Source organism: Sinocyclocheilus anshuiensis, unplaced genomic scaffold, assembly GCF_001515605.1.
Source record: "Sinocyclocheilus anshuiensis isolate Anshui unplaced genomic scaffold, SAMN03320099.WGS_v1.1 scaffold708, whole genome shotgun sequence".
Taxonomy (NCBI): domain Eukaryota; kingdom Metazoa; phylum Chordata; class Actinopteri; order Cypriniformes; family Cyprinidae; genus Sinocyclocheilus; species Sinocyclocheilus anshuiensis.
In genome coordinates, this window is record NW_015555881.1 from 352277 (window position 1) to 377602 (window position 25326).

The window sequence follows — 25326 nt, forward strand, 5'->3', positions numbered from 1 at the left end:
AAACAGTAGAGCATGGCATTATCAATGCTGCAAGGATTCAATTCCCAGGAAATGCGTAAGTTTAATAAAATACATACCTTGAATGCAAAGTCAGTTGTAATAGATAAAAGTGTCTTCCAAATGCATAAATGTAATTTCAAGGTATTAATAAAAGTTACAATAAAGTGCTATTCAACAAACTATAAAATGTTCAGGAATGACATGAAAGAAAACATAAAATAATAATGCACATTATGATTATACTCTAAACACATGCAACCGGTCTAAATAGCAAAATTATAAAATTAATTCACATTCAACACATAGACACATAACAATATAGAGCAGATTGTGCTGTTTGATGTTGTTTCCAGACGTTACCAAAGACTTTAACTTCAGATCATTTGATTTTAGTGTGAATTAATGCACACCATTTGTAAATCTGCTTATTTTGGCAGACATCAAAGCTCATGTAATTGACTTTGGCAAGCGTCGGACAAAAGCATAAATGTAATATCAACAGACAAGATCATGTAAACACATTGTCACAGTCTGAGGAATTTACTACTACACATCATCATGAACGGGACAATATAATCAGAGATTACTAAAATTAGCGCGTACTAAAATTACACAGCAACTTCGATAATTAAACCGATTACACTGTAATGACATTCTTCTTAGTTTTCTGTCATGCTGAGCTGTGATAAGCACCTGTGGAAACAAGGCATCAGAGATGCGAATCCCCGAACCACGTTGAGGTTCTCTGGTTAGCCAAAGCTATTCGGCCGTCCCTGTCAAAGTAGCAATGAGGTTTGCCAAGGTAAAACACATCGCTATGGTTTAACAATAAAGGAATGCTTTAATAAGCTGTTTCATGTATATAGGTCTTAAAATGACACACTTTACCAGTTCGATGATAATGTGGTATGTCAGTCAAAAAATCTTAATTTAGATTTAGCAGATTACATTTTGTTATCATTTAGCAAGCTGTGGGAATGAAAATCCCATGCCTGAACTTCACAGTTGCAGAAGATATGTTGTAAAATTTGATGGTTAAATATCAATAAATGTGGTAATAGTCAGAAATATAAAGGTTTGTCGGACATATACTACACAAAAAAGACCAAATGCTTTGCTATAGTCTGTATATAATGAACTATGTCTCATGTAAACACACCCAGATGCTGCTTGCATCAACATTTAGGGGGAAAAAACAGGAGCGCTTGCAGGCAGAGCTAATATTTACCTCAGTATATATATATATATATATATTCTTAAGGATGTTTAGGGGTAAAGCTGTAAATGCAGGCGATGCTGCAGCTGGTTTTGTCGTCTGCCAGCTCTAGACCCACAGCAGGGATATCAAGACCTCCAGACACACTGTGACCCAGTAACCCACTTACAAAAGTACAGCATTAAAAAATAGACAGAGAACTCCATTAGACAGCACATCTGTACCAACCCTCTTAAAATACAGTGTTTTTGTAGCACATTTTGCTGTATGGTTCTCTAAAGATTAAATACATCCATTATAGGTGCAGTTTGGGATTGGTAAGATTTTTTAATTATTTTGGAAATGTCTCTTATGCTGACCAAGGTTGCATTTATTTGATAATAAATACAGTAAAACAGTAATATTGTGAAATATTATTACAATTTAAAATTATTTTTCAATTTGAATATATTATAAAAATGTAATTTATTCCTGTGATCAAAGCTGAATTTTCAGCATCATTACTCCAGTCTTCAGTGCCACATGATCCTTCAGAAATCATGCTAACATGCTGATTGGCTGCTCAAGAAACATGTTTGTTGAACAGAAAGTTTGAAATAGAAATCTTTTGTAACATTATAAATGTATTTACTGTCACTTTTGATCAATTTAATGCATCCTTGCTGAATAAAACTTCCTGAACATCAAACTCTTCCTGAACATCAAACTTTTGAACAGTAGTGTAAATAATATTTATATTTATATATAAATGTGTAAATGCTTTTAGGTTCTAATTGGAATTAATCTGAATTCATTCTCAGTGGTGACACAAATAACTAGAATAAACAAAATTTATTAAAAAACTGATCTGGTCTGATTTTCAAAGTTTTAAATTCTACATTAATGCACCAAATTGCTTTTGCTTAGCAACTGTAAACTGCCTACAGATAGACAAATAAACTATATTAGCTGGTAGAAAATAAATTATGCTGATCCTTATTCATTTCAAAATTTACTGAACATCGGTGCCTTTTATTGCTGTTGCTGCAATTTAAAAAACTAAAAAAAACTGATACCAATTACTATAGTAAAAATCACTGTAGCACATTGCCTTAAGTGGCTTGTTGCTTTAATTAATCAGATATAGGATTGTGTGCATGGTGAGTTTAAATCTATTGCTTAAATTCACATTTTACCCATTCAGGTGGGTATGTGTGTGTACATTAGGCATGGGCCTATTACCGGTTTCAAGGTATACCGCGGTTTGAACATTTCACGGTTTCAAAACCACTAACATTTTCCGTTATACCGTTTCTGCGGTATGCGCTGTTTTTCAAGTATTTCAGCGCAGCACTGCTTTGTTTACAGCGGTAACCAAGGAAACACTGTATCTGGTGTTCCAGAAGCGCCTCCTGCTGTCAGAGAGAGAATCTGCATCTCATTCAGTCCGTCTGCTGTTTGTTTCGTTCAGGCATGTAGAATAATTTCACAAAGCTAGTCTCAGAACATTCTGTTTTTGCTTCAAATTGGGTTATTATTAAATCAAATTATGTATATGAAATTATAGAACGAATTAATGAATGAATGAATTAATTAATTCTTTTTAGGGCAGCAGTAGCTTTAGCAGCAAATCAACCATCCACATCAAAAGCTGCAGGACAGCCCACAATTCAGCAAACATTTCAGAAACAAATCAAAGAAAAAATAAACAAATACTACTGTTCCAAATATTCTGTATGCTGCTCAAAAACACAATATATTGTGTTCAGTGGAATTTTTTAATTTTTTACCCAGACATTTAAAAATAACACATTTTAGAGCTGTAACAACAATTCCGTGATACCGAAACCGTGATATTTTTGCTCATATCAAAATCTCATACCGGCCCATGCCTAATGTACATATTTAAGCCATAAGTGAATTTGATGTTTTACAACACGTTTTACAGCTCTGGTTAAGTGGAATCTATCAACATCCTGTAAAATGTCATGTTAAAATCACCCACACATACAGGACCTGCTCAGGTGAAGCACTCGGGTTCACCTTACAGCCACTCAGCAGGAGTGTTTACACTCTGTGTGTGTGTGTGTGTGTGTGTGAGTGCGTTTACCCTCTTACAGACGCGTCCCAGAGGAACCCAAACATCACCTGTTGAGATTTATTCTGTCACGCAGTATTTCCCTCTGCAAACACCCTACAAACCGCAGCTCAGGTGGGTGGAAACACTCCCATTCATAAAAGCGCACTTATTGGGAAAACCAATTCCTTTTCCTAAACATCAACAACCACCACACAGACATTTCCTGAGATTTTTATAATCAGACAAAAATGTTTGCAATTAAAATACACAGGAAAAAAGCATTAATCATATGAACATAATGACTAATCTCTCCATCTCCCTCAGCATTAAACACATTGCGTTTCAGTGCCAACTTTTAATTACATATTGACAGCAAAACAGATGCCACGAACACAAAACAGAAAAACACATCTAAACAACCAGATCCAAAACCGCACGACACACAAAATGCACACTGCTTAACTTACTGCACAACACACATATACACACACCAACTACTCCTATTCTCAGAGATCTGACACTATCTGAAAAGCTGCCCGAGATATAAATGTTCAAAGCTAAAAGTTAGTGACTTTTACTATTAAAAATAATTGTGATAAACGTGATGAATTTAACATTGGTAAGTATGCATACTGTGCTGTAACTAAAAAAAAACAGCACATCTCACTTAAGTTTTAACCTAAGTTTTAACAAATGCTCCAGTTCAGATCATAACAGGTCAAAACTTGACTGTCTGATCACTTTATAAATGTTTAAGCTACTCAAAAGCTCATTAAACCAAATCATACTGAATTAAAGAGCTTTACTGTAATGCTAACACTAGATTTGAATTTCCTGAAGGAAATAACAGTGCTTCCAAAACAGCAAGAAAAATGTGAACAATTTTTAAGTTTGTATAAGATGACATTTTGGTTTGTATAAAGATGGATACAGATTAACAAAAACATATCGCAATTCTATATGCAAATAAATGCAAGAAAAATAGATAAGTCACATTTCAGTTTTCAAATACTACATACACTATACACTATATATGGGAAGCAAAGTCTCTGTATCTTAAAGTTGCAGTGTGTAATTTCTGTTCCACTAAATCTCTTTTGTGGTTGAGCTCTCGCTAAGGACAGGTAATTAACAATGAACCCATCACATGATCCCAGCCTGGATCTCCATCACAGCATCATGAGAATCAAACAAATGTTCAGTGTTCAGCACAGAATGATGTTTGGTTTCAGCAGAGGGCGGCCGATCGGCTCTGAGCTTCAGCTCTGCTGGGGTCACTGAGGTCATTCTCTACAAAACGAATCATCATTTTGACCTGCACTTGAGCATGACATGCACAATTTTTTCAATATGCATGCAGGGTTGGAAAACAGTTTGGATCTTCCTCACTGATTTTGGCTGAGTCCAGTTGTGTAGAACACACAATCATGTGGTGGAGACACTAGCAAAAACACACAGGAAGGTGAATGGAGGAGACACAGGAAGACAGTTGGCAAGATGAATTCTCTCTCTCTCTCGTTCTCTCTTTTCCCATCCTGAGACAGTGACCAGGCTGACTTATTATTTTTAATCACAAAATGACAGGAAATGGATGAGATAAGAGAACGACACATATTTATTTGCCAGACACAAATCCATGCATTTATATTTTTCTGAACCTCTGACCTTAAGTATTAAACTTAACCACTGTCACACTCAAAACACATTAGTAATTATATAGACATACAGAATGCCCTAGCAACCACTCAAAACAACCTAGCATCCTATACAAACTATAGTTTACACATATATTAATCATTCTGCTTTTAATCAACATAAATAACAGAACCAACCAGTACAAACACACAATTATAGTATATTTGAATTGTAACCCAAAGGTCGCGGGTTCGAGTCTCGGTATTGGCAGGGATTGTAGGTGGAGGGAGTGAATGTACAGCGCTCTCTTCCACCCTCAATACCACGACTGAGGTGAGATCCTTGAGCAAGGCACCGAACCCCCAACTGCTCCCCAGGCGCTGCAGCAATATGGCTGCCCACTGCTCCGGGTGTGTGTTCACTACTGTGTGTGTGCACTTGGATGGGTTAAATTATAATTGTTATAGTACAGAACTCCTAATCCGAACACATGTACAGTGTGTGTGTGTGTGTCTCGCTCTCTCACACAGATAACAGTGTGTCTCTGTGAAATGGAAAAATTAGACTCAACACAAGATCAGTCCTCTGAACACAACCAAACTTCTAATTTCTTGTCCTTGTTCAAAAAAATATTTAATATTCACATTTACAAAAATAGATTTTTGTACAGTACAGTAATACAGTATATATATTAGTGGTCGACCGATATTGTTTTTTTGACAGCTGATGCCGATGCTGATGTCTTGGAAAGCAGGGTGACCGATAGCCGATATAAAGCCGATATAATTGTATTGATTTTAATTAATATTTAAGAAATTTGAAATCATTTGAAAATGGATAAAAAAATTAATTTGTAAAATAAACATACTTATACTTTAGATGACAAAGTATTTTTCACAAATAAATATTTAATAAAAATATAGTTAAAAAGGAAGTAAACACTGTAACCAACGTTTGTGTGCATTGGAAATCATATTTTTTCAAATAAAGCCAAGGTAACACTCCTTTTACATACAGCACACAGTGAAAATGACATGAATATTGTATACATTTAAATTCCTTTGTTTAACAGTTCTATCGTATTATTAGACAGACTTCTATCCGTATTAGACAGAACTGTTAACTGGCGAACAAGATCCTGCATGATCGCGAGTTCTCTGCGTGACGGTCGGTCCGTGCGAATTGAATACGGACAAGAGGAGAGTTCACTGATACGCGCGATCGACAAACTTTAAACTCGTGATTTCAAAACGGCATCGGCTGTCAAAAAACCCATATCGGTCGACCACTAGTTATAATACTTTTTGTATACATTTTAATTCCTTTGTTTAACCGTTCTATCTGATTATTAGACAGACTTCTATCCGTATTAGACAGAACTGTTAACGACAACAGCGAACAAGAGGGACAATGTGAGCACTGTATGCTCAGGTGCTGCCGTTCTCAGCGCCGTCAAAATAAAAGTCCCATCTCGAACGCATCGGCCAAACAGAAAAACTTATCGGCCGATGCCGATATTTTAAAAATGCCATTATATCGGTATATCGGTCTACCACTAGTTCCGAATGGTTGTTAGCACACTGCTATGGTATTGGATTGCTATCCTGTCACTAAGGTGTTCTGGGAGGCTGTTAGGAGGTCTGTGCTGACAGTTTAATGATAGGACAATCTGCGTGATTGACAGCTCCTCAACCAACAGCAGCCAATCAAGCGGGAGGAATGCCCTGTGGGTGCACCGATGGTGATGGCCATCTATATTACGACCTCAGTTCTTCCACATGCAGGAGGTCACTGTCCACTAGTTGACCTTTGACCTGGACAGAGCTATAATGAGTGGGAGGGCAGGGTTCACAGGGTAAATGGGTAAAAATGCAGGTATTCGACCAGGTGCTGTGAGCTTCTTAAGTGACTTAAGTATATTTCCTGTCTTTCAGCATGCAATTAGACTTGTTATATATATTTTCTTCTGTCTCTCTCTCTCTCTTTCAGTGGGCTGTTTGAAGTGCACCATAATGGTATGGTTTGGTCGTTTGGTTAGGCTTTGTGGTGTTCATTGGTTTCCACTAACTAGAGCAGCAATCAAGACCGACTGATTCAGCAAAAACCATTTCATCACACACACACACACACACACACTTAAACACTTTTCATCAGATTTGATTGTCTAATAAAGTGAAAATAGCTTCTCTTTCAGCAAAGAGCATGTGTACAGTTTTTCCGTGTTGAACAGCTCACGTTCACTGACTGAATGGCTGGCTGGAGTTCAGCGTGTGCATTAGACGCTGGAAACCATGACTCATGTGGTGCTGTACCACAACTCAGTCACACACACAATTCATGTACAAATGCATCCAATTTCATCAGCACACGCAGGGATAACTGCACACTTAGAAGAAAGCAGCGTGCATCCCTTACTGTGATATCAAACACACATTTATTACAAAAAAGACACCTCTCACTCACACATTAAAAGCATAACAGAACAATCAATCTCAACTACAACTTCATCCAAAACCATAAAAACAAGCTTCATGCTAAGATCAAAGTAGACCGACCCGAACAAAACTCCAGCACAACAAAAGTACTGAGACAGTACCTCAGTACAATTATAAAATCTGATGGAAATACTACAGTGTTTTGATTTAAATTATGTTACTAAATGATTACCATATTCATGTACCATGGTATTTTAAATACATATTATGTTACATAATATAATCATGGCATTATGCTCGTAATCATACTGTAGTATAATCATAGTACTTCTTCAAACAAAAACAGTATTACCATGGTATCATGTACAAAAATATGGTAAATGTCCAAAAAAGCATGGTCAATCATGGTAAATGCAAAAGAAACATGGCATTACCATAGTACCAAGTACAAATATCAAAATATTACCAGGGCAACATGTACACATATATGGTATTAGCATGGTAAATGTCAAAAAAGCATGGCATTACTTAGGGGTGCTCCGACTGATCGGCTACCGATCACAATCAGCCGATAATCGCTTTGGGATGATTGATCGGCGGTCTCTAAAAAGGCAGATCTCATAAAACCGATCTCAAGCTGATGACGCTGCTGTGAGAGGTTTGGCACGACATACAGCGGCACCATCTCAGTCTCTGTCCGGCGTGGGTGAAATAATTATAATGCTTTAGGTGAGGTACAATTCATATTTCTTCATTAAATAACTTATAAAGTAATTTTAAAAAGTTTCTGTGAGACATAATTTCACAAACAGCGTGAATGAATCACCGCGCGCGCTCTCTCTCTCTCTCTCAAAATGCAAATGGGTTCAAATCACATCGCGTCTGCACTATAAGTGAGCTGCACGCTGCACAGTTGACACAGGAATTGTCACTTGCACTATCGAGGCAGTGTCGCATCGTCACTAAAGTTTATAAATTGCATTTTTTCTTTTTAATTCTTGCCAGTGTTTAAACCAACGCTCGCGTGCTCTCCTGGAGACCGTACTTTCATGCACACTCGCAGCGCACACACATAATGCCAGGTTCACATTACTCCGTTTGCAGTGCGTATGTGGTGCGTATTTTTTCCGCGCTCATGTTAACGGATTAAAGCGTTCACTGCACACATGGTTGCGGTCCAGCAGTGCGTTCCATTAGTGGTGCGTCTGCAGCAGTGCAGAGATCGTTTCCGCACCTATTATCTTTTATAATAATAATAATAATAATAATTCATTACATTTATATAGCACTTTACATTGTCAGGGGGGATCTCCTCATCCACCACCAGTGTGCAGCATCCACCTGGATGATGCGACGGCAGCCATAGTGCGCCAGAACGCCCACCACACACCAGCTTATTGGTGGAGAGGAGACAGAGTGATGAAGCCAATCAGTAGCTATGGGGATTGTTAGGAGGCCATGATGGTCAGAGGCCAATGGGCAAATTTGGCCAGGATGCCGAGGTCACACCTCCACTCTTTTCGAAAGACATACTGGGATTTTTAATAACCACAGAGAGTCAGGACCTCGGTTTAACGTCTCAGCCGCAGGACAGTGCTTGTTGACAGTATAGTGTCCCCGTCACTATACTGGGGCGTTAGGACCCACACAGACCACAGGGTGAGCACCCCCTGCTGGCCTCACTAACACCTCTTCCAGCAGCAACCTAGTTTTCCCAGGAGGTCTCCCATCCAGGTACTGACCAGGCTCAGCCCTGCTTAGCTTCAGTGGGTAACCAGTCTTGGGCTACAGGGTGATATGGCTGCCAGTCATATGGTTTATAATAGTCTATTATTTTTGCTGCACCTCACGCGCTGAATTAAAGTAACAGCGCATTGTTTGCGGTAAATATGAACATGCATTGACACAGAAATGTAGTAATTACACCATAAATGCATATAATTAAAGTCTACTGTGTTTCACATTCAACACATAGGCTATGGCTTTTTGGCTAGGTTTAAAGGAAAAGAGCACTTTTAGATAACCAAGGCAATAATTTTAAAGTTCTTAATTAAAGTTCTTTATGAACTGCAGGATTGCTTGTAATAAAGATTTAAATGCAAAAGAAAAGGCAGTGCTTTGCAACAATTTGTATCGTGAAAAGTGCTATACAAATAAACTTGAATTGAATTGAAAAGTAGTTTAAATGTTTTGCTTTAGCAACTTAATATATAAATCTAGAAGTAAATGCAAAAGTAAAAAGCATTGAATAATGTGTTGCTTATATTTATTGCATTTAAACACGTCTATGAAAATTTGTATTAGTGTACTGTAAAAAGAAAAAAAAAAGAATCAATGCTGAAAAAGCATTTTCAGTGACAATGTTTGGATTTGAAATCAGAATAATGGATAAATGTTGTGTTTGTGGTAAACAGCTGTGGATCAGGAGCAGACTCCTGTGTGAAAGGCACAGTCCGTGCTGCTTCTGTACCACACATGGACTACATACACACTGCAAACCGAGTATGTGTGAGCCTTACATACAGCTCACAAAATCAGGCTTGCGCTGTGTAAGCTATTGTGCAACAATAACATGATTGTAAAAACAAAAATACAGTGCATGATCAAACATTTAGGTGAGATAAATATAGATTTTTGAAAAATGTCAAAAAAATGCCCCCCTCCACCCCTCAAATAAAAAAAAAAAATCCTCTCACAATAGTCACCTAAGCGAGGAATTCATTTTCAAAAATTAAATTCAGGCCCTGAATAAATGTCTAAAAATCTTGATTGGATCATCACTATAAATAATTCTACATGATAAAAAGAAGGCTTTAAAAAGATCGGTATCGGTGATCGGATCGGCAGATACTGCTTTCTGTGATCGGCGATCGGTGATCGGCCTCAAAAATCCTGATCGGCACACCCCTAGTATTACTGTAATATGGTACATGTAAAAAAACAGTATTACCATGGTGTCATGTACAGAAAATATGGTTTTACCATGGTACATGTCTTAAAAAATCATGGTAATTATCATAGTACATGCAAAAAAATAGTATTACCATGATACTATGTACAAAAACAAGGTATTACCAGGATAACATCTACAAAAAATATTGTATTAGCATCATAAATGTCCAAAAAGCATGGTATAATCCTGGTAAAGCACAGTATTACCATGGTATCGTGCACAAAAAACATGGTGTAACAAGAGTAACATACAAAAAATATGGTATTTCTTTGTTACCTTTTACAAAAAAAAAACATGGTAATACCATGGTACTGTAATTGTTAATTTAACTCTAACGTAATCGTCATGTTAATATTCTGTTGCAATTATATCTGCACTACAAAACCAAAATCATAAATGCTGAAAAATAATACATCATAAAACAGCTCATCAAAGACATCACCACAGTTTCATTAACATGACTTCAGTCATATGCGACACGACATATAGTATATTGCCCGATTATTACAACTCTGGAACAAAAGCTTCTCTGTCTTCTGCTGAAGCGTGAGTGAAGTGTGTGTGTTTAATTCTTTCTGGAGAGAGCTGAACGTTTCTGTGGTTTTTGTGGCCAGTTCATAATGTGCTACTGCAGAGAGAGAGAGAGAGAGAGAGAGAGAGACACTATTTTATATTCTCAGTATGAGGCCAGTGGAAGGAATGTCAGCTTTCCGCACACCACTCCAGAATCCTAAAGTTCTTCTCGCATGTCTGGACCTGTAGGGTTCCCTAAACATCTCATGACTAACCAACTGAACATTATTAATCACTCATTACCCACTCAGTAACCCAGGAAAACCTGCAGGTATTGACAGAACACAAAACTGATCATTTGCATGAGAGTATTCCAAGTGTGCAGGGTCAAAAGGGAGCTGATGATGTCACTGTACTGTTTGGTACTGGATCTACATGTTGATCAGCACAAAACTGCTCGCTATAGTATTTGTGCATTTTATGTGCACTAGGTGCGGCACAATTTTTCTGTCCTCACTAGAGCGGAAATGTTGCACTAAGTGACAAAATCACAGCCAATGGGAACATACTTGATAATTTTTTTTAAATACATAGATAAAATATGATTGTCTAAACAAAACAATTAAATTAAATTCAATTATTCAATTCAATTCAATTAAAAGGGCACATATGATGGTCATCCCTAGGATGTAAAATAAAATCTGGTACATATCATGATTGTCACCGTGCACACACACGAGGAACGAGGAGACACTGGAGAATACTTTACCAAGACTTTATTTTCAGGAACCAAGGGAGACGAACTCAGGAAGACGTTTAACAGCGGACAGAGAACTTGGGACTGGGAACACTATTTATACACACGTAGAAGGGGAGATCGAGCCGAGCTAGGGCGGCGACGCGAGCAGCAATTTCCAACTCCGCGGGGAGGAAAAACCAGGAAACAAAAAAACTTGCAAAAAACACGGAAATTAAACACGGGGAAGGGATGTCGCTTACTGTTGGGTCTGCTGTTCTGTCACGGTGCACACACACGAGGAACGAGGAGATGCTGGAGAATACTTTACCAAGACTTTATTTTCAGGAACCAAGGGAGACGAACTCAGGAAGACGTTTAACAGCGGACAGAGAACTTGGGACTGGGAACACTATTTATACACACAGGAGGAGGGGATGACGAGACACACCTGGGAGCAATGAAACACTAATCAGGGGAGGAACAGGAAACTAACCAAATAAGGGCATGGGAAGGCACATGGGGAGCAGGACACACAAAACATGGAACAAAGTCTGACAATGATCATCTCTCATCTCAAAATAAAATAAAGTAAAATAAAATAAAAATATATATGATGGTCACCTTTAAGAAGTAATTAAATTAAATTAAATTAAATTAGAGTATATATGATGGTCAGCTTTAGGAAGTAAAAATAAAATAAATAAAATAAAATAGTCATCTCTAGAATATAAAAATAAATTAAAACAGGGCACATGATGGTTATCTCTAGGATGTAAAATAAAATAAAATATAATAAAAAGACACATATGATGGTCATCTCTAGGATGTAAAATAAAAAAATAAAAAATAAAATAAAATAGTCATCTCTAGGATATAAAAATAAATTAAAATAGGGCACATGATGGTTATCTCTAGGATGTAAAATAAAATAAAATAAAAAGACACATATGATGGTCATCTCTAGGATGTAAAATAAAAAAATTAAATAAAATTAAATAATGGAAATGTGTGTGCTTATTTGATATGTACAGTATAGCAAAGCATTGTAAAAGACTTAAACACACACACATGAGAGAGTCAAGCACGTGACCTTTAGCATACAGCTCAAATGAAGCATTACAGGACCAACTGCTGCCCTCAAGTTATTCCTCATCCACAGGATAATCAAAACCTTATGAAAACTCAAAGAGGCTTTGAAAGCTGACCCTTACAAACATTTACCACGGTAGTCATAGTTTCCACAGAAATACCATTATTACTACAGTTATTGTAATTGTGGTAAATTGGTATTTGTGACTATTGGCATATAAAAAAGAAAACATACAAAACAACAAACACTGTTTGAAAGAGATCCCTAATCTTGCAATAACACTAACAATGGTATTTTAGCAGAACCTATGCTTCTCATGGTACATTTTAGTTTGCAAACAGAACATTTGCCTAGTTGTGGGTCACTATTTGGATGAGGGATCCAGAAATCTGATGTTTTGTAGTGACGTGAACATTTCTGAAGCACATGAATGAATTTTTTTCATTTGTTTGTCACAAAAAGCTTCTTCTTTCCATGAGATGGAGAGATACATCAGCAGTCACTCAAATAAAACCCAATCAAAGCAAGAGAGAGCTGTATGTGTGTGTGTGTGTGTGTGTTGGTCATAAACCCCAGGCAATCCCATAATTCCCTGTTTCAGGGTCATGAATGTGGCATGTGAGATTTTAGGGTTCTTACAAGCCACAACAGAGGTCACCACACACACACACACACACACAAAATTGCACAATCACACTCAAGGACAAGCATCTCAGTTAAGTGATGTTCATACAGACAGAAGTTTATAGGGACAAAGCGACAGGAAGTCACTCATTTTCACTGGCGATTTGAGATGACATGAGTGTCAGAGTCTGTTGGCAATGCAACAAAGCTGATCAGAGATTAACTTCATGCAAACAAGCAGCAACTCGATCTCACCAGTCAATATCATTTTAAAGGGGTCATGAACTGCTTTTTTAAATTATTTTGTACTGTTCTCTGAGGTCCACTTATAATATCAAGATTTTTACATAAAAAAACATGATAATTTAGAAGTCATAGGCTGTTTTATGTTATATGTCAAAAGATCAAGAGAATTTTGATTTCTCAGTTCATGGCCCCTTTAAACAATATGTGGAAAACCATTTCAGAACCATTCTAAGCCTGTTTGATTCATACATCACGTATATGATTTCTGATATCAACACCTATTTGCTATCATTTTGAAATGATAAAGCCAGTTACGCAGTCCACCAATAACATTACACAGCAAAAATATTTTTCTTAATCAGACGTTATTTTATTTTTGTCATGTTTTCAATACATTTCCCAACATTTTTATATTATATTATATTATATTATATTATATTATCAAATTTAACATTATTTAGAAAATTGGCTAAATATATTACAGCGATGTAATTTTATTCAATTAAAATTGTAGCATTGAAATTTATACTTTTAATATAATATAAGATAATTTATTAATTGTTTTTTTATTAATATTACATATTATAACATAAATTATATACATATTAGATAACATATTAATTAAGATGTTTATCATTAATTAATTTCCTTATTTATTAATTATTTTTAGAATTTCTTTATATTATTTTATATAATATAAAGAAATTTCTAGTTCTACTGAAGGGAAAAAATAAAAATAAAACAGAATATGATTTTTTTTTGTACTATAAGTCATCTGGCAGTAGAAATGCCACTCACTCTATGACCTTTAGTGATAAAATCTCATAATGCAAATCATATTTTTCATACAGAACGTGTTAACACATTGACAAATTCTTTTTGAGATTGTTTACAGTGTTTGAAAAACATCTAAAACACACTAAAGCAAAAAGCTTGAAAAACAGATGGACGTGTCCCACCCTCTATTTCCATCTCACAGACGCATAAACACACAAATAAACAGATATGCATGCATAAACCTGCAAAAAACGGTCAGATCAGTGGGTCTGCATGCGCACAACTGCTTAAATAGCAAGATGTGCACATACGAGCCGTTTTGTGATTGGTGTGAATTCGGAGCACGTTTTGCGACCCTCCATCTCACTTGATTCTGTGTGAGGAACGTGTATTTTTCTTCTGTCTTAATGAAACTGTATTTTATTCCTCTGCTGTTCCACGGCAAGGGGAGGAAAAAAAAACATCTGGAAGACATTTTTCCTTTTTTCCCCGCTCTTTTTTTCCCTTTTTCTCTGGGATCAGCAGACAGCACAATGACGGCTATAGCTTCCAGATGTGAACACAAACTCTTGCTCTCACTCGCTCTCATTGCTCGAATCCCAAATGCCAAGAAATAAAAGAAAACCAGCGATATTGGTCCGCTGCAAAAACACACATATCCCATGATGCTCTGGGGTGCTCTAGTCATGCTCACACCGAGTTAGCGGCTCTAGCACGGGTATGTAGGGAATGTTATTCTAGAAGAAGTGTGTGCACATGTGTGAGCTTCATGACAGCCCAGGGGAACCTCAGGCCATCGGAGGGGTGCCAAACACAAACACACAGACACACACACTCACACTGACCCCCTCAACTAATCACAACAAAGCCTTAGCAAAGCCCAAACATGGCGTCCATTTAAAAGCTCTGTGAAAGAGTCCATTCATACAGAACAGAACAGACAGAAATACAATACTCAAAAACTTCAACTCTCAAACTCTGAGAACCAGAGATCTAAACACACACACGCATGCATGGCAAAAAACAATGTATGTGTGTGTGTGTGTGTGTGTGTGAGAGAGCAGCAGGAGTGGCGGGCTGTATCAAGACCAGGTTTAATCCGAAAGACTAAAACCCTGTCCGCCCCACATGATACTGATACAACTAGACTGCCTTTATAAACAAAACGTGAGCAGAAACCCCTGCAAAACAAATCACTATGGTGCTCTGAAGTTTTAAAATGTTGCTATGGGGTTTCTAGGGTGTTCTATTTCGTTACTAGGGAGTTGCTATGCAGTTGCTGCTAAGGTGTTCTTAGAAGTTTTCGAATGTTACCATGGGTTTCTAGGGTGTTCTATGTGGTTGCTAGGGAGTTGCTATGCAGTTGCTAAGGTGTTATTAGAAGTTTTAGAATGTTGCTATGGGAATTCTAGGGTGTTGTATGGGGTTGCTATGCAGCTGCTAAAGTGTTCTGGGAGGTTTTAGAATGTTGCTATCGGTTTCTAGGGTGTCCTGTGGTTGCTAGAGAGCTTGTATGCGGTTGCTAATGTGTTCTGAAAGGTTTTAGAATGTTGCTAACTTGCTATGGGTTTCTAGTTGGGGTGTAACGGTTCAAATTACTCACGGTTCGGTTTGTATCACGGTTTTAGAGTCATGGTTTCAGTACAGTTCTGTATGTTTTGTGCGTCTTCTAGCTCTTGAATGTTTAAACTGGCAAGTTTAGTTTAGACACAGATAGCAACGTTTGCTGGTCAGGTCTCACCTGCACACGCATGCTATCAACACGGCATAACTGACTGGTCATATTCGAGCATACAGCACTCGCATTGAACAAAGTTTACAAAGAGTATTGTTGTAATGAATTGGGAAGCCAGCATGAGTATCCATTGACAGAAACATACATTAGCCAAACTCTGTCTGTTTTACGTGTTGTTATTTTTAACAAACCATATTACAGAGATGCGTTGTCAGATTTAAGTTGAACCGCGGTGCAAGTGCGTACCGAACCGTTGGTGGAGAACAGTACGGTTTGATTTTTTACAGAGAACAGTTACATTCCTAGTTTCTAGGGTGTTCTATGTGGTTACTAGGGAGCTGCTATGCAGTTGCTAAGGTGTAAGGTGCATACCTCTTCATGACAAGTTACATGATTTAAGGTTCAATTCAAGTCATGAACAGTGATAAGTTAAAAGCAAAGAAAGTAATACTTTTATTCAGAAAATGCTGCATTAAATTAAAGAACATAAAGACGTTTATAATTTTACACACTTTAAGTATAAAATTTAAACACCATTTCAAGCCACTTTTCATGTCAAAACAGTGTGAAATGGATCTCTGTCTCTGTCTGTGTCTGTGTAACGGAGGCCAGCGAGTAAGTGCTGTGCAGGTAAACCTCACTCCCCTGATCTCAAGAGATGCACTAGCGACTGACGCTAGGGGCTGCAGTCTTTAGCCTCCTTGTTAGTGCGTCCGCCTCCCATGCCGGAGACCCACTCGGAACGAGAACGAGGTGTGGCGGTGAGGCCCCGGGAGAGGCAGATTACACCGGTCACATCTGCACTTAAAGTGATGTGTTTTCCAGACACTGTGTCCCGGGTGGAGCACTGTAAACCTCTGGGGTGGTCATAATCTGAAGGTCACCACTCACAGTATGCCACCATTAACCTCTGACCCCGTGACCTCATCTCCTGTAGGTCTGCTCTCAATAACTACTATAACTCACCTCCTTTTCTCCCTTCAGTCACTCATTTTATTCCACTTTCCTCTTGTCTTTTCTCTCTGAAACAGGCATATACATGCATGAACACTTCTCAACCCCCTTTCTCACTAGAAGATTCATTTTAGCAATTCAGACAATTCAGTTGAGTAAACTAGTTCAGAAAATGATTCACTGATCACTAGTCCAGTGAATAATAGCTTTCACTGAGAAAGATGATAACCCAAAAGCAGAATGACGAAAAGGAACAACACAATCACTAGTAGATGATGATCTAGTAGATCTTACAGAGACTGTAGAGCGAAAATGCACGAAATCACGAAGTACAGAAGGGGCTAAACCATTTAAAATTTTATATACCATACACAAATTTGAGAAAAGTCTAAAATTGTCAAAGCTCAAAAAATGGTATTTCTCCAAAACCCTACAGTGGTGATATTGGTTAGGCTTTTTGTCTAGAATTTTTAAGGTCTGTTTATAAAGAGATTTTAAAGGTTTAATAACAGTTTCCCCTGCTTGACCCCAACATGTCAGACAGTATGTCAGATGAGAAAAGATTGTAGCATGCATAAAAGTCTTGGCTACATCAGTGGGTAGACATTGTCTAATTGAACATCCCCAGAGAGCCGCAGTAAAATAAGACTCTTTGAGTCTTTCCGACTATTGCATAGTTTCGTGAATCTGAACTGAATCACTACAATAAAAGGTTTTATCATTTTTTTATAATTTATAAATAATTGATTTCATTAATACATAATATTATATATTAATTTATATATTTATACATTTTGTAAATAGTTTATTTATCTTTATTGCAATTTAATTTATCGCTTGTCTTCAGTATGTTTGATAAATATAATGGACTCCAGCAACTCCAGTGAACTTTATGTGTGTCAGACATGTGGGCCAGGGTTTGGTCCTAACGTCTAAAAAAGGCAATATCTGGTTTTATAGTGTGTGAACTGAGACCTTAAAGGTTTCACCAACTATCACCCTCCCAAATGCCGCTTTAGATTGAAGGGAGACTTGAAATGCTTCCAATCATAAAACAATGCAACTTTAAATCACACGCTATAAAGCCCAAACCACACAAACCAAGAAGGGAAAAAAACCTTACTTCTACATTTGGCCACAAAAACATTACTGTCTAATACAGAACAAAACGTACAACATTTCTGTCCTGTTATCCCAGAGCTGGACCTCCTACACACTGAAGGCAAGTACAGGGTCGAGGGCTGGTCTGGTCTTGCGTAACACATCAAAAATCATAACTGCTGACACGGTAACTAACTATTCACATACTTCTACTAACTTTAAAAGTACATCCTGTGATTTCAAAGGAAAAGTTCATGCTTTTAAGTATGAAGCAAACCAGCACAGCATACACACTATATTGTCATAAAATTATGGATTGATACAAAATTTGCAAAGAGCTCAAAACCTATGCGTTCTACATGCTTAAAAATATGCATGCTTCAAACCTATTTCAGCATACAGTACTATGACTTGGAATGAAATAATCCTAATATCCTAATCCTAATACTACATAAGATTAAAATTATGTGAAAATATCCATACACTGAATTATGTAGTATGCTATCTGGACACCTTTGACTATTTTCTATGATTTAGGACATGCTAATCTTTATCTTGCATACTGTATGAGATAGATAGTATGCAAACAGAAGCAGATATGCAGCATCATTCAGCATCCTATTTTCAACACTGAGATGCACTAATATTAACTGCATGCTACATAAGACAAATAGTGTGTGAACAGATGCATACTCCAAAACTTTGTCAACACTAATACAATAGACAGTATGGAAAAAGACACATACTTCAAAAATCAACTGTAAATCGTACACCACCCATGCACACATATTCAACATACTATATTTTTAAGAGATGCACTCATCTTAATATTGCATGTTATGTAAGATAGTATGTGAACAAATGCATTTCTGCATACTATGATATCCAGTTATTATATTGACATACTATGATTTAAGAAGTTTACATAATATTTATTATGGAGGAGGGCATGAGACTGATGCATACGTTAATCCATCGTAAATACTATGCAATCCAGTTACTTTTAACATACCATTTTAAAAACACTATGATTTGTCATGCACTAACTTTAATATTGCATGCCATATCAGATACTAATATTGCATGCTATATCAGTCACTACTGACATACTAATTTCAGCATACTCTGATTTAGGTAGTTTACTCTTAATCTTGCATACAATTTGAGCATGAGACTGATACATACTTAAAAAAAAATCCATTGTAAATACTATGCAATCCAGTCACTTTTGACATACTATGATTTTAGTTGCACCAATCTTAATATTGCATGCTATATCAAATACATTGTATGTGAACAGATGCATACTATGACATCCAGTCACTACTGAAATTCTAATTTCAACATACTGTGATTTAGGTAGTTTACTCTTAATCTTGCATACAATTTAATATGGAGAGAATGAGACTTGATGCATACTTTTAAAATCCATTAAATACTATGCAATTTAGTCACTTTTGACATACTATGATATTAGATGCACTAAGCTTAATATTGCATGCTAAATAAGAGAGATAGCATGTGAACAGATGCACACCTATGGCATCCAGTCACTACTGACATACTATTTTCTGCATACTATGATTTAGGGAGTTAACTCTTAAACTTGCATACTTCTTAATATGGAGAGCATGAAACTCATGCATACTTATAAAATCCATCTTAAAGGCACAATATGTCATTTTCGCCGCTAGTGGGCGCGTATTCAAAATAAACAAATAGACAAAGGCGTAGTTAGATGACGCTGTGACTGGGTGTGGAAACATGGGAGTTGTCGTCTTCATCCCCACAGCCGATGCAATCCGACGAGACTCGGGCAGAAATCATGTTCATGGATGAGCTAATGATTTATTAAGGTAGTAGAATGAAGCAGGGTGAGGCTGAAAGCCGTGGAAGCGAAACGAGGCCGCTGAACGAGCGTGACACACGGCTCGAAAGCAGCGGAGCTTTTATTATGCCACAGTCGACTGCTTCCACTCCTTCCAATCATGCATATGTGGGGGAAAAAAGCAGCGCTGTTTTATCATACTACATACATTTGAAAGTTCTGTTATAATGCTACTCTGTGCGGTCGTCACCGGTCTATTAAAACGCACAACATATTAAAGCGTCTTTGGTGTTTCCATCCGGAAATTGAGGGGTTATGACATCATTGGCAGGCAACACAATGACACTATGGACACGGTCCGTGTCACTAGCTAAAATTGCTTATTTCTCTGGATTTAAACGTTCTTCAAAACATTTGGGATAATGTAAGTACACAAGTCAGCAAAATATATAACACTGTTCTAGTGGTTTTTGGATATTTTAATAAAAAAATCTTACATAATGTGCCTTTAAGTAGTAGTACCTTTTACATTACATTTTGAACATACAGTGATTTGGAGTGTACCAATCTTAATCTTGCACACTAGTTAGTAGTTAGTTAGTATGCAAAAGGGGATTCTGGGAGTTCGATTAGGTGGAAAACCCTTCATCCTCTTCCTGTTGGAACTGGACTGGTACCTTTTAATAGCCAAGGGAAGACACTGCTTTTTCTGTTAATGGGAGCCATCGAGCCAAAGGCAACACAAATCTGATTTCTCCACAAAGTTAAAGGGGTCATATGATGCTTTTTTAAAGATCATTATTTTGTGTATTTGGTGTAACAGAATATGTTGACATGCTTTAATGTTCAAAAAACACATTATTTTTCAAGCCGTTTTAGGGGGGCGTGGCAGAGTCTTAACTTTGATAAAGAATATCTCTTTGGTTTTGAGACTTTAGTCTTTGCAACTTAAGGGATCTTATCTATTCACAATCAGCTTGTAACACTTCAAAGAGAAAGGAAAACTTGAAATCGTATCATATGACCCCTTTAATATTCCTCTCTATGATTCTCACTGAATCAAACACTGAATGAAGAATTGGGATGGCTGAAATAGGCAGCTTGCTCTCATTACATGAGAAACATTATTGAAAGGCAACAAGGGTGTGAAAGTTTGGCTCTAAACGTTCCAGATATTCTTCTCTCATGATTTTAAGGGTCTGCAGAACACAACAACAACAAGTAACCAAAACCAGAGACAAAACACACGTGGGCAATAAACAATCGTTACAACATGCCATTTGTTAAAAAGAATTTGTTTACTCTCAAAAGAGAAGCACACACCCAGCAGGCTGAATGAGCGAGGCCGGTCAACCGAGAGTGTCCGTAAAACACTCATAAAACAGCACTAGTGTGAGTAATAAAGCAGAACAGCCCTGCACAGGAAGTGCAGCTGCATCCCTGTCAGTCATTTTTGCCTTTCTCAAGCTTTTCAAGCTTCTGTCTATTGTGACGTAATAGCGCCGCTGTATCCCACAACTTCCCGCAGCACGCCATTCTCTACCTACAGATCCCATTCGGTTAGTCCCGCCCACTGCATGACATCACCATTAGACCACGTGTCGTGGAAGCAGTGAGCGCTGCTGACTGACTCAGCTTCGATAGAAATGCTTTCCTGCGAGTCTGGCTGCGGATCAAGTCCACCATCTTTTCTACATTACCCCACTACACACGTGCTCTAAAAAAACTAGGAGCATACAGAAATTAAGTACACTACATAGGGATCAGAGCTGTATTTAGAACAGAGCCCAAAGCATTCTAGATTGCAAAAGAAACTAAACAACTTTAAATTTCAGTCTGATTCGACTCTGAGCATTTTTCTAGCGTACAGATGCTCAGTGACAGATGTTCTTAATATATAAAGCAATCAATCAAGTCGATGAATCACTCCAATTAATTCAGCCTTGACTCATGCAAGCAAAAGTGATAAAGTTGAGTGATTTAATAGTTACGATAGACTCCTAAACTGTAAATGAATGGCTCTCAAGTGCAGCAAAAGAAAAACTTTTGCCTGTTAAAAACTAGTTTTCACACCATTTGACCAATGAATTTCCATGATTTTTCCAGATGTTCATGATTGTGTTTATAAAAAAAACAATTTAATATTTCAGATCTTAACCAGAAATATTTAATTTCTATGACTTTTCCATGTCTGGAAATTACAGTTATAAAATTCCAGGTTTTCCATGACCTAAAAAGGTTCTCGAGTTGCTATAAGGTTCTTTTGAGATTAAAAACCTCTTGATGATTCATTATAGGATCTTCAGATCAGTGTTGTGCCTTCTAGAGAATATATAGTCAGATTATAAAACTGTTTAAGATTCTAATTGGAATCTTGATTTTTAAGAGTTGCATCTGCTAAGATCATTGCCAGATTCATTCTTTATTAAATACTGTAAATCAGCATGTTCTTGAGAAGTTCCTGGATCAAAATGTTCTCAATAATTCCATCATTATAATGAGCAGCCAAGCAGCCATGACCAGACACGAAGCTAATCACACATGCGGGGCAGAATTTCCACCCCCTTCCTCTATCCCTCCCCCTCTTTCTCCTCCTCCAGCCTGAAGAAAGAGAGAGAGGGGTACTCCCTGGGACAGGCTGGAGAAACGATGAGGATGAGAATGAGAGATCATATCCTGTCTGCTTTGACTGTCGTTACTGTACAAACCACAGATTCACGTTCACAAATATTGAACTCAACACTATCAAATCTGAGTGTGATACAGAGCTTCATAATGACATGACACTAAAACCAGATGTCAAACAACTGATGCAAACATAGAAAGTTGGCTCTTATGTGCTAAAAAAAAAGAACACATTTTTCTGCATATTGCATGCATGATTTAAAAACGAAACTTGAGTTTTAACTAATGGCATATTGCAGATGAGATCAGAATGTATGTGACTTGATAAATGCATGAAGTTGCTCTCTACAATAACTGTTCTACACGGGTAATTCCTTCTATAAGTGGTTTGCAAGATAATTGCGAGCTTCACCTCGAGCATCTCTGATCAACTAGAGAAGACATGCGGCGACGCCACCCTGACCCACTGATGCTCTTCATTACAGATCATCTACCAGGAGCCAAGACATTGCAACTAACGAGCATTTATCTATCTGGTTTTTCAATAAACTGAGAGGACAGCCAGAGTGATGGGTTCGTTTTATGAGCCTATGGAAAAACATAAACTTCTCTCTGTCTCTCTCTCTCTCTCTCTCTCTCTTTCTCTCCTGGTGTGTTTCTCATCTTGCATATTTTTCCAATTACGTTCTGCAGTCAGCGCGCCTGCTGGAGGAAAACTGCCAGATCCCCTAAAAAGCATGTGAAACATCTTCCAAAAAGTCTACAAAACTCGTTCTAGGTTGAGTGTTCACACATCAGCATTGATCGTAATCTGAAACCAAAAGGGGTCCTGATGTCATACAACCCTAAAGATAAAGCTTCTTCAATGGTTCCTTTAAGTTCCTGAAATTCAGCAAAGAAGCATTTGGCTGTATAGAGGTTCTTCAGATCAGCGTTTTGGATTCAAGATTCGGTGAAGCATCAGTACATAAATGGCTCTCTAAAGGAACTTCAGAAGGTTCTCCTGCGACGTTGCTTCTAACTGAAAAGTTTATAAGTTCCACCGATGACTTTTTATTCTCTAGTTCTAGAAAACTAGACCATCTAGGCTGCTTTACAGATACCAGAACCAATACTATGAAGAGAAGAACCTATAATGCAATATGAAGAACCGTAAACAGTCGCAAAATAACCATTGAGGAACTTTTTTAGGGATGCATATGAAATCCTGGAATCCAGATTTCTACTATGACGACGCAATTTACTAATTTGCATAAGAATAGTGGACGGGGAGCAGCGCAAACGAGCTGCATGCCACAATAGATGATGCATCACGATATCCTCATGCAGCGGTTGCTTTGCACAGGAAAACTTCCCTGATTCCGTTATTCGCTGCTGCTCTAATGTCCCCCCCCCCCCAAAAAAAAACGGAACTTCGGACGTTCCTAATTGAAAAAGGCCCCTACCATCCCCTCATCCGGTCATTCCAGTCCTGGGACAGCGGACTGACCGTGGAATGCATTCGCGCAGGAGAACCGCAGCCTCGGGAAAGCGCGGCCCGCGGCACAAAGTAACAGTTTGGGAACAGCTGATTCGCCGCTTACCTGCGCTGACTCGTGAGGTGACAAACATCAGGAATACTAGGAGTACCGAGAGCCGCACCTCCTTAAACCTCCGCTTTACTTTCCATCTGATAGGTGTATCCATGACCACCTGCGCCCGTCCTGACGCGAAGAGTTTGGTTATATTATTTTGACAACTTCTTGATATCAGGACAGAACCAGTAACCCAACAGTCACGGAGAGAGAAAGCGCGAGAGCTCAAAGCCTCTCATGCAGCCATACGTTGATAAAGTCCTGCGGGAACATTCAGTGGATGGATAGATGGATGGATGGGGCACCTCTCTCCCTTCTTTTCCCTTCTGTTCTTTCCTTCCCTTCAGTGCGCTGCAGTGATGCCCCCGTCACTGAAACTTCGCGGAGCCAAAGTGGGAAAAAACTTCATTCACACGGACTGTCAGTCATGCGGCGAGCGGCCAATCGGACAGCATCGCCCAAAATGCGCCTCTTCTCATTGGTTAGTGCTGTGGGTAGGCGGGAGGTTTACAGTGTGGGACTTAATTTACCCTCTTTCTCTTTCTCTCTTTTTGTCTGCAAGATTTGAGTCCATTGCTGACTGTCTTTTAGTATTTTTGACTCATCTAATTTGATGGGTGTAACAGCAGAAAATCACCCAGTTAAAGGACCCTTGTTAATATAATATCCTATATAAATAATGCAGAAAAAAACAGTTCTTTATGTGTCTAGCATCAAATAGGCCTTGTAATACTAAAAACCCATATGGAAAACTGAACATATATAACTTAAAATGGATTTTGCATCACCCAGAAGGGGTTTATTTTTACAATAATGATCGTCTGATTGCTTGCAATGCGCCTGTTTACTAAAATAAATAAGTAAATGCATCTGAAATATTGATTAGATAACAATATTTCTTTGTAATTGACCAGTGTAAAGCATTTTGAATCACCATTGCGTATGAAATACATAAATAAACTTGCTTTATCTTACCTTGCCTTGTGAACTGTTCTGAACAGTGCTGTGAATCCTGTGTTCCTAAAATTAAAGTTTGCAGACTATTTTAGGGCTGAAACGATTCAGGAGCTCCTGACGTATGCGACAGCTGGAGCACACAAGACCACAAGGGTGATGACCTTTTGACACGGGTCTGAATGTACAGAGGGGAAGGGAATCCTGTTCAGGTTACATGTAAAACAAAATGAAACCAGTTACTTCCCCTACAAATCAATCAATCAAG

General features: G+C 37.8%; 1 protein-coding gene across 2 annotated transcripts in view; it reads right to left on the minus strand.

The window, feature by feature from the left end:
• col5a1 (procollagen, type V, alpha 1) overlaps nt 1–25012 on the minus strand; it is a 115432-nt gene extending 90420 nt beyond the window's left edge. For both annotated transcript variants that reach the window (XM_016470190.1, XM_016470189.1), the window contains exon 1: nt 24114–25012. In XM_016470190.1, coding sequence (XP_016325676.1) covers nt 24114–24216 — 103 coding nt within the window. In that variant the 5' untranslated portion in view covers nt 24217–25012. The remainder of the gene's footprint in view (nt 1–24113) is intronic.
• Between the last annotated feature and the right edge of the window lie 314 nt (nt 25013–25326).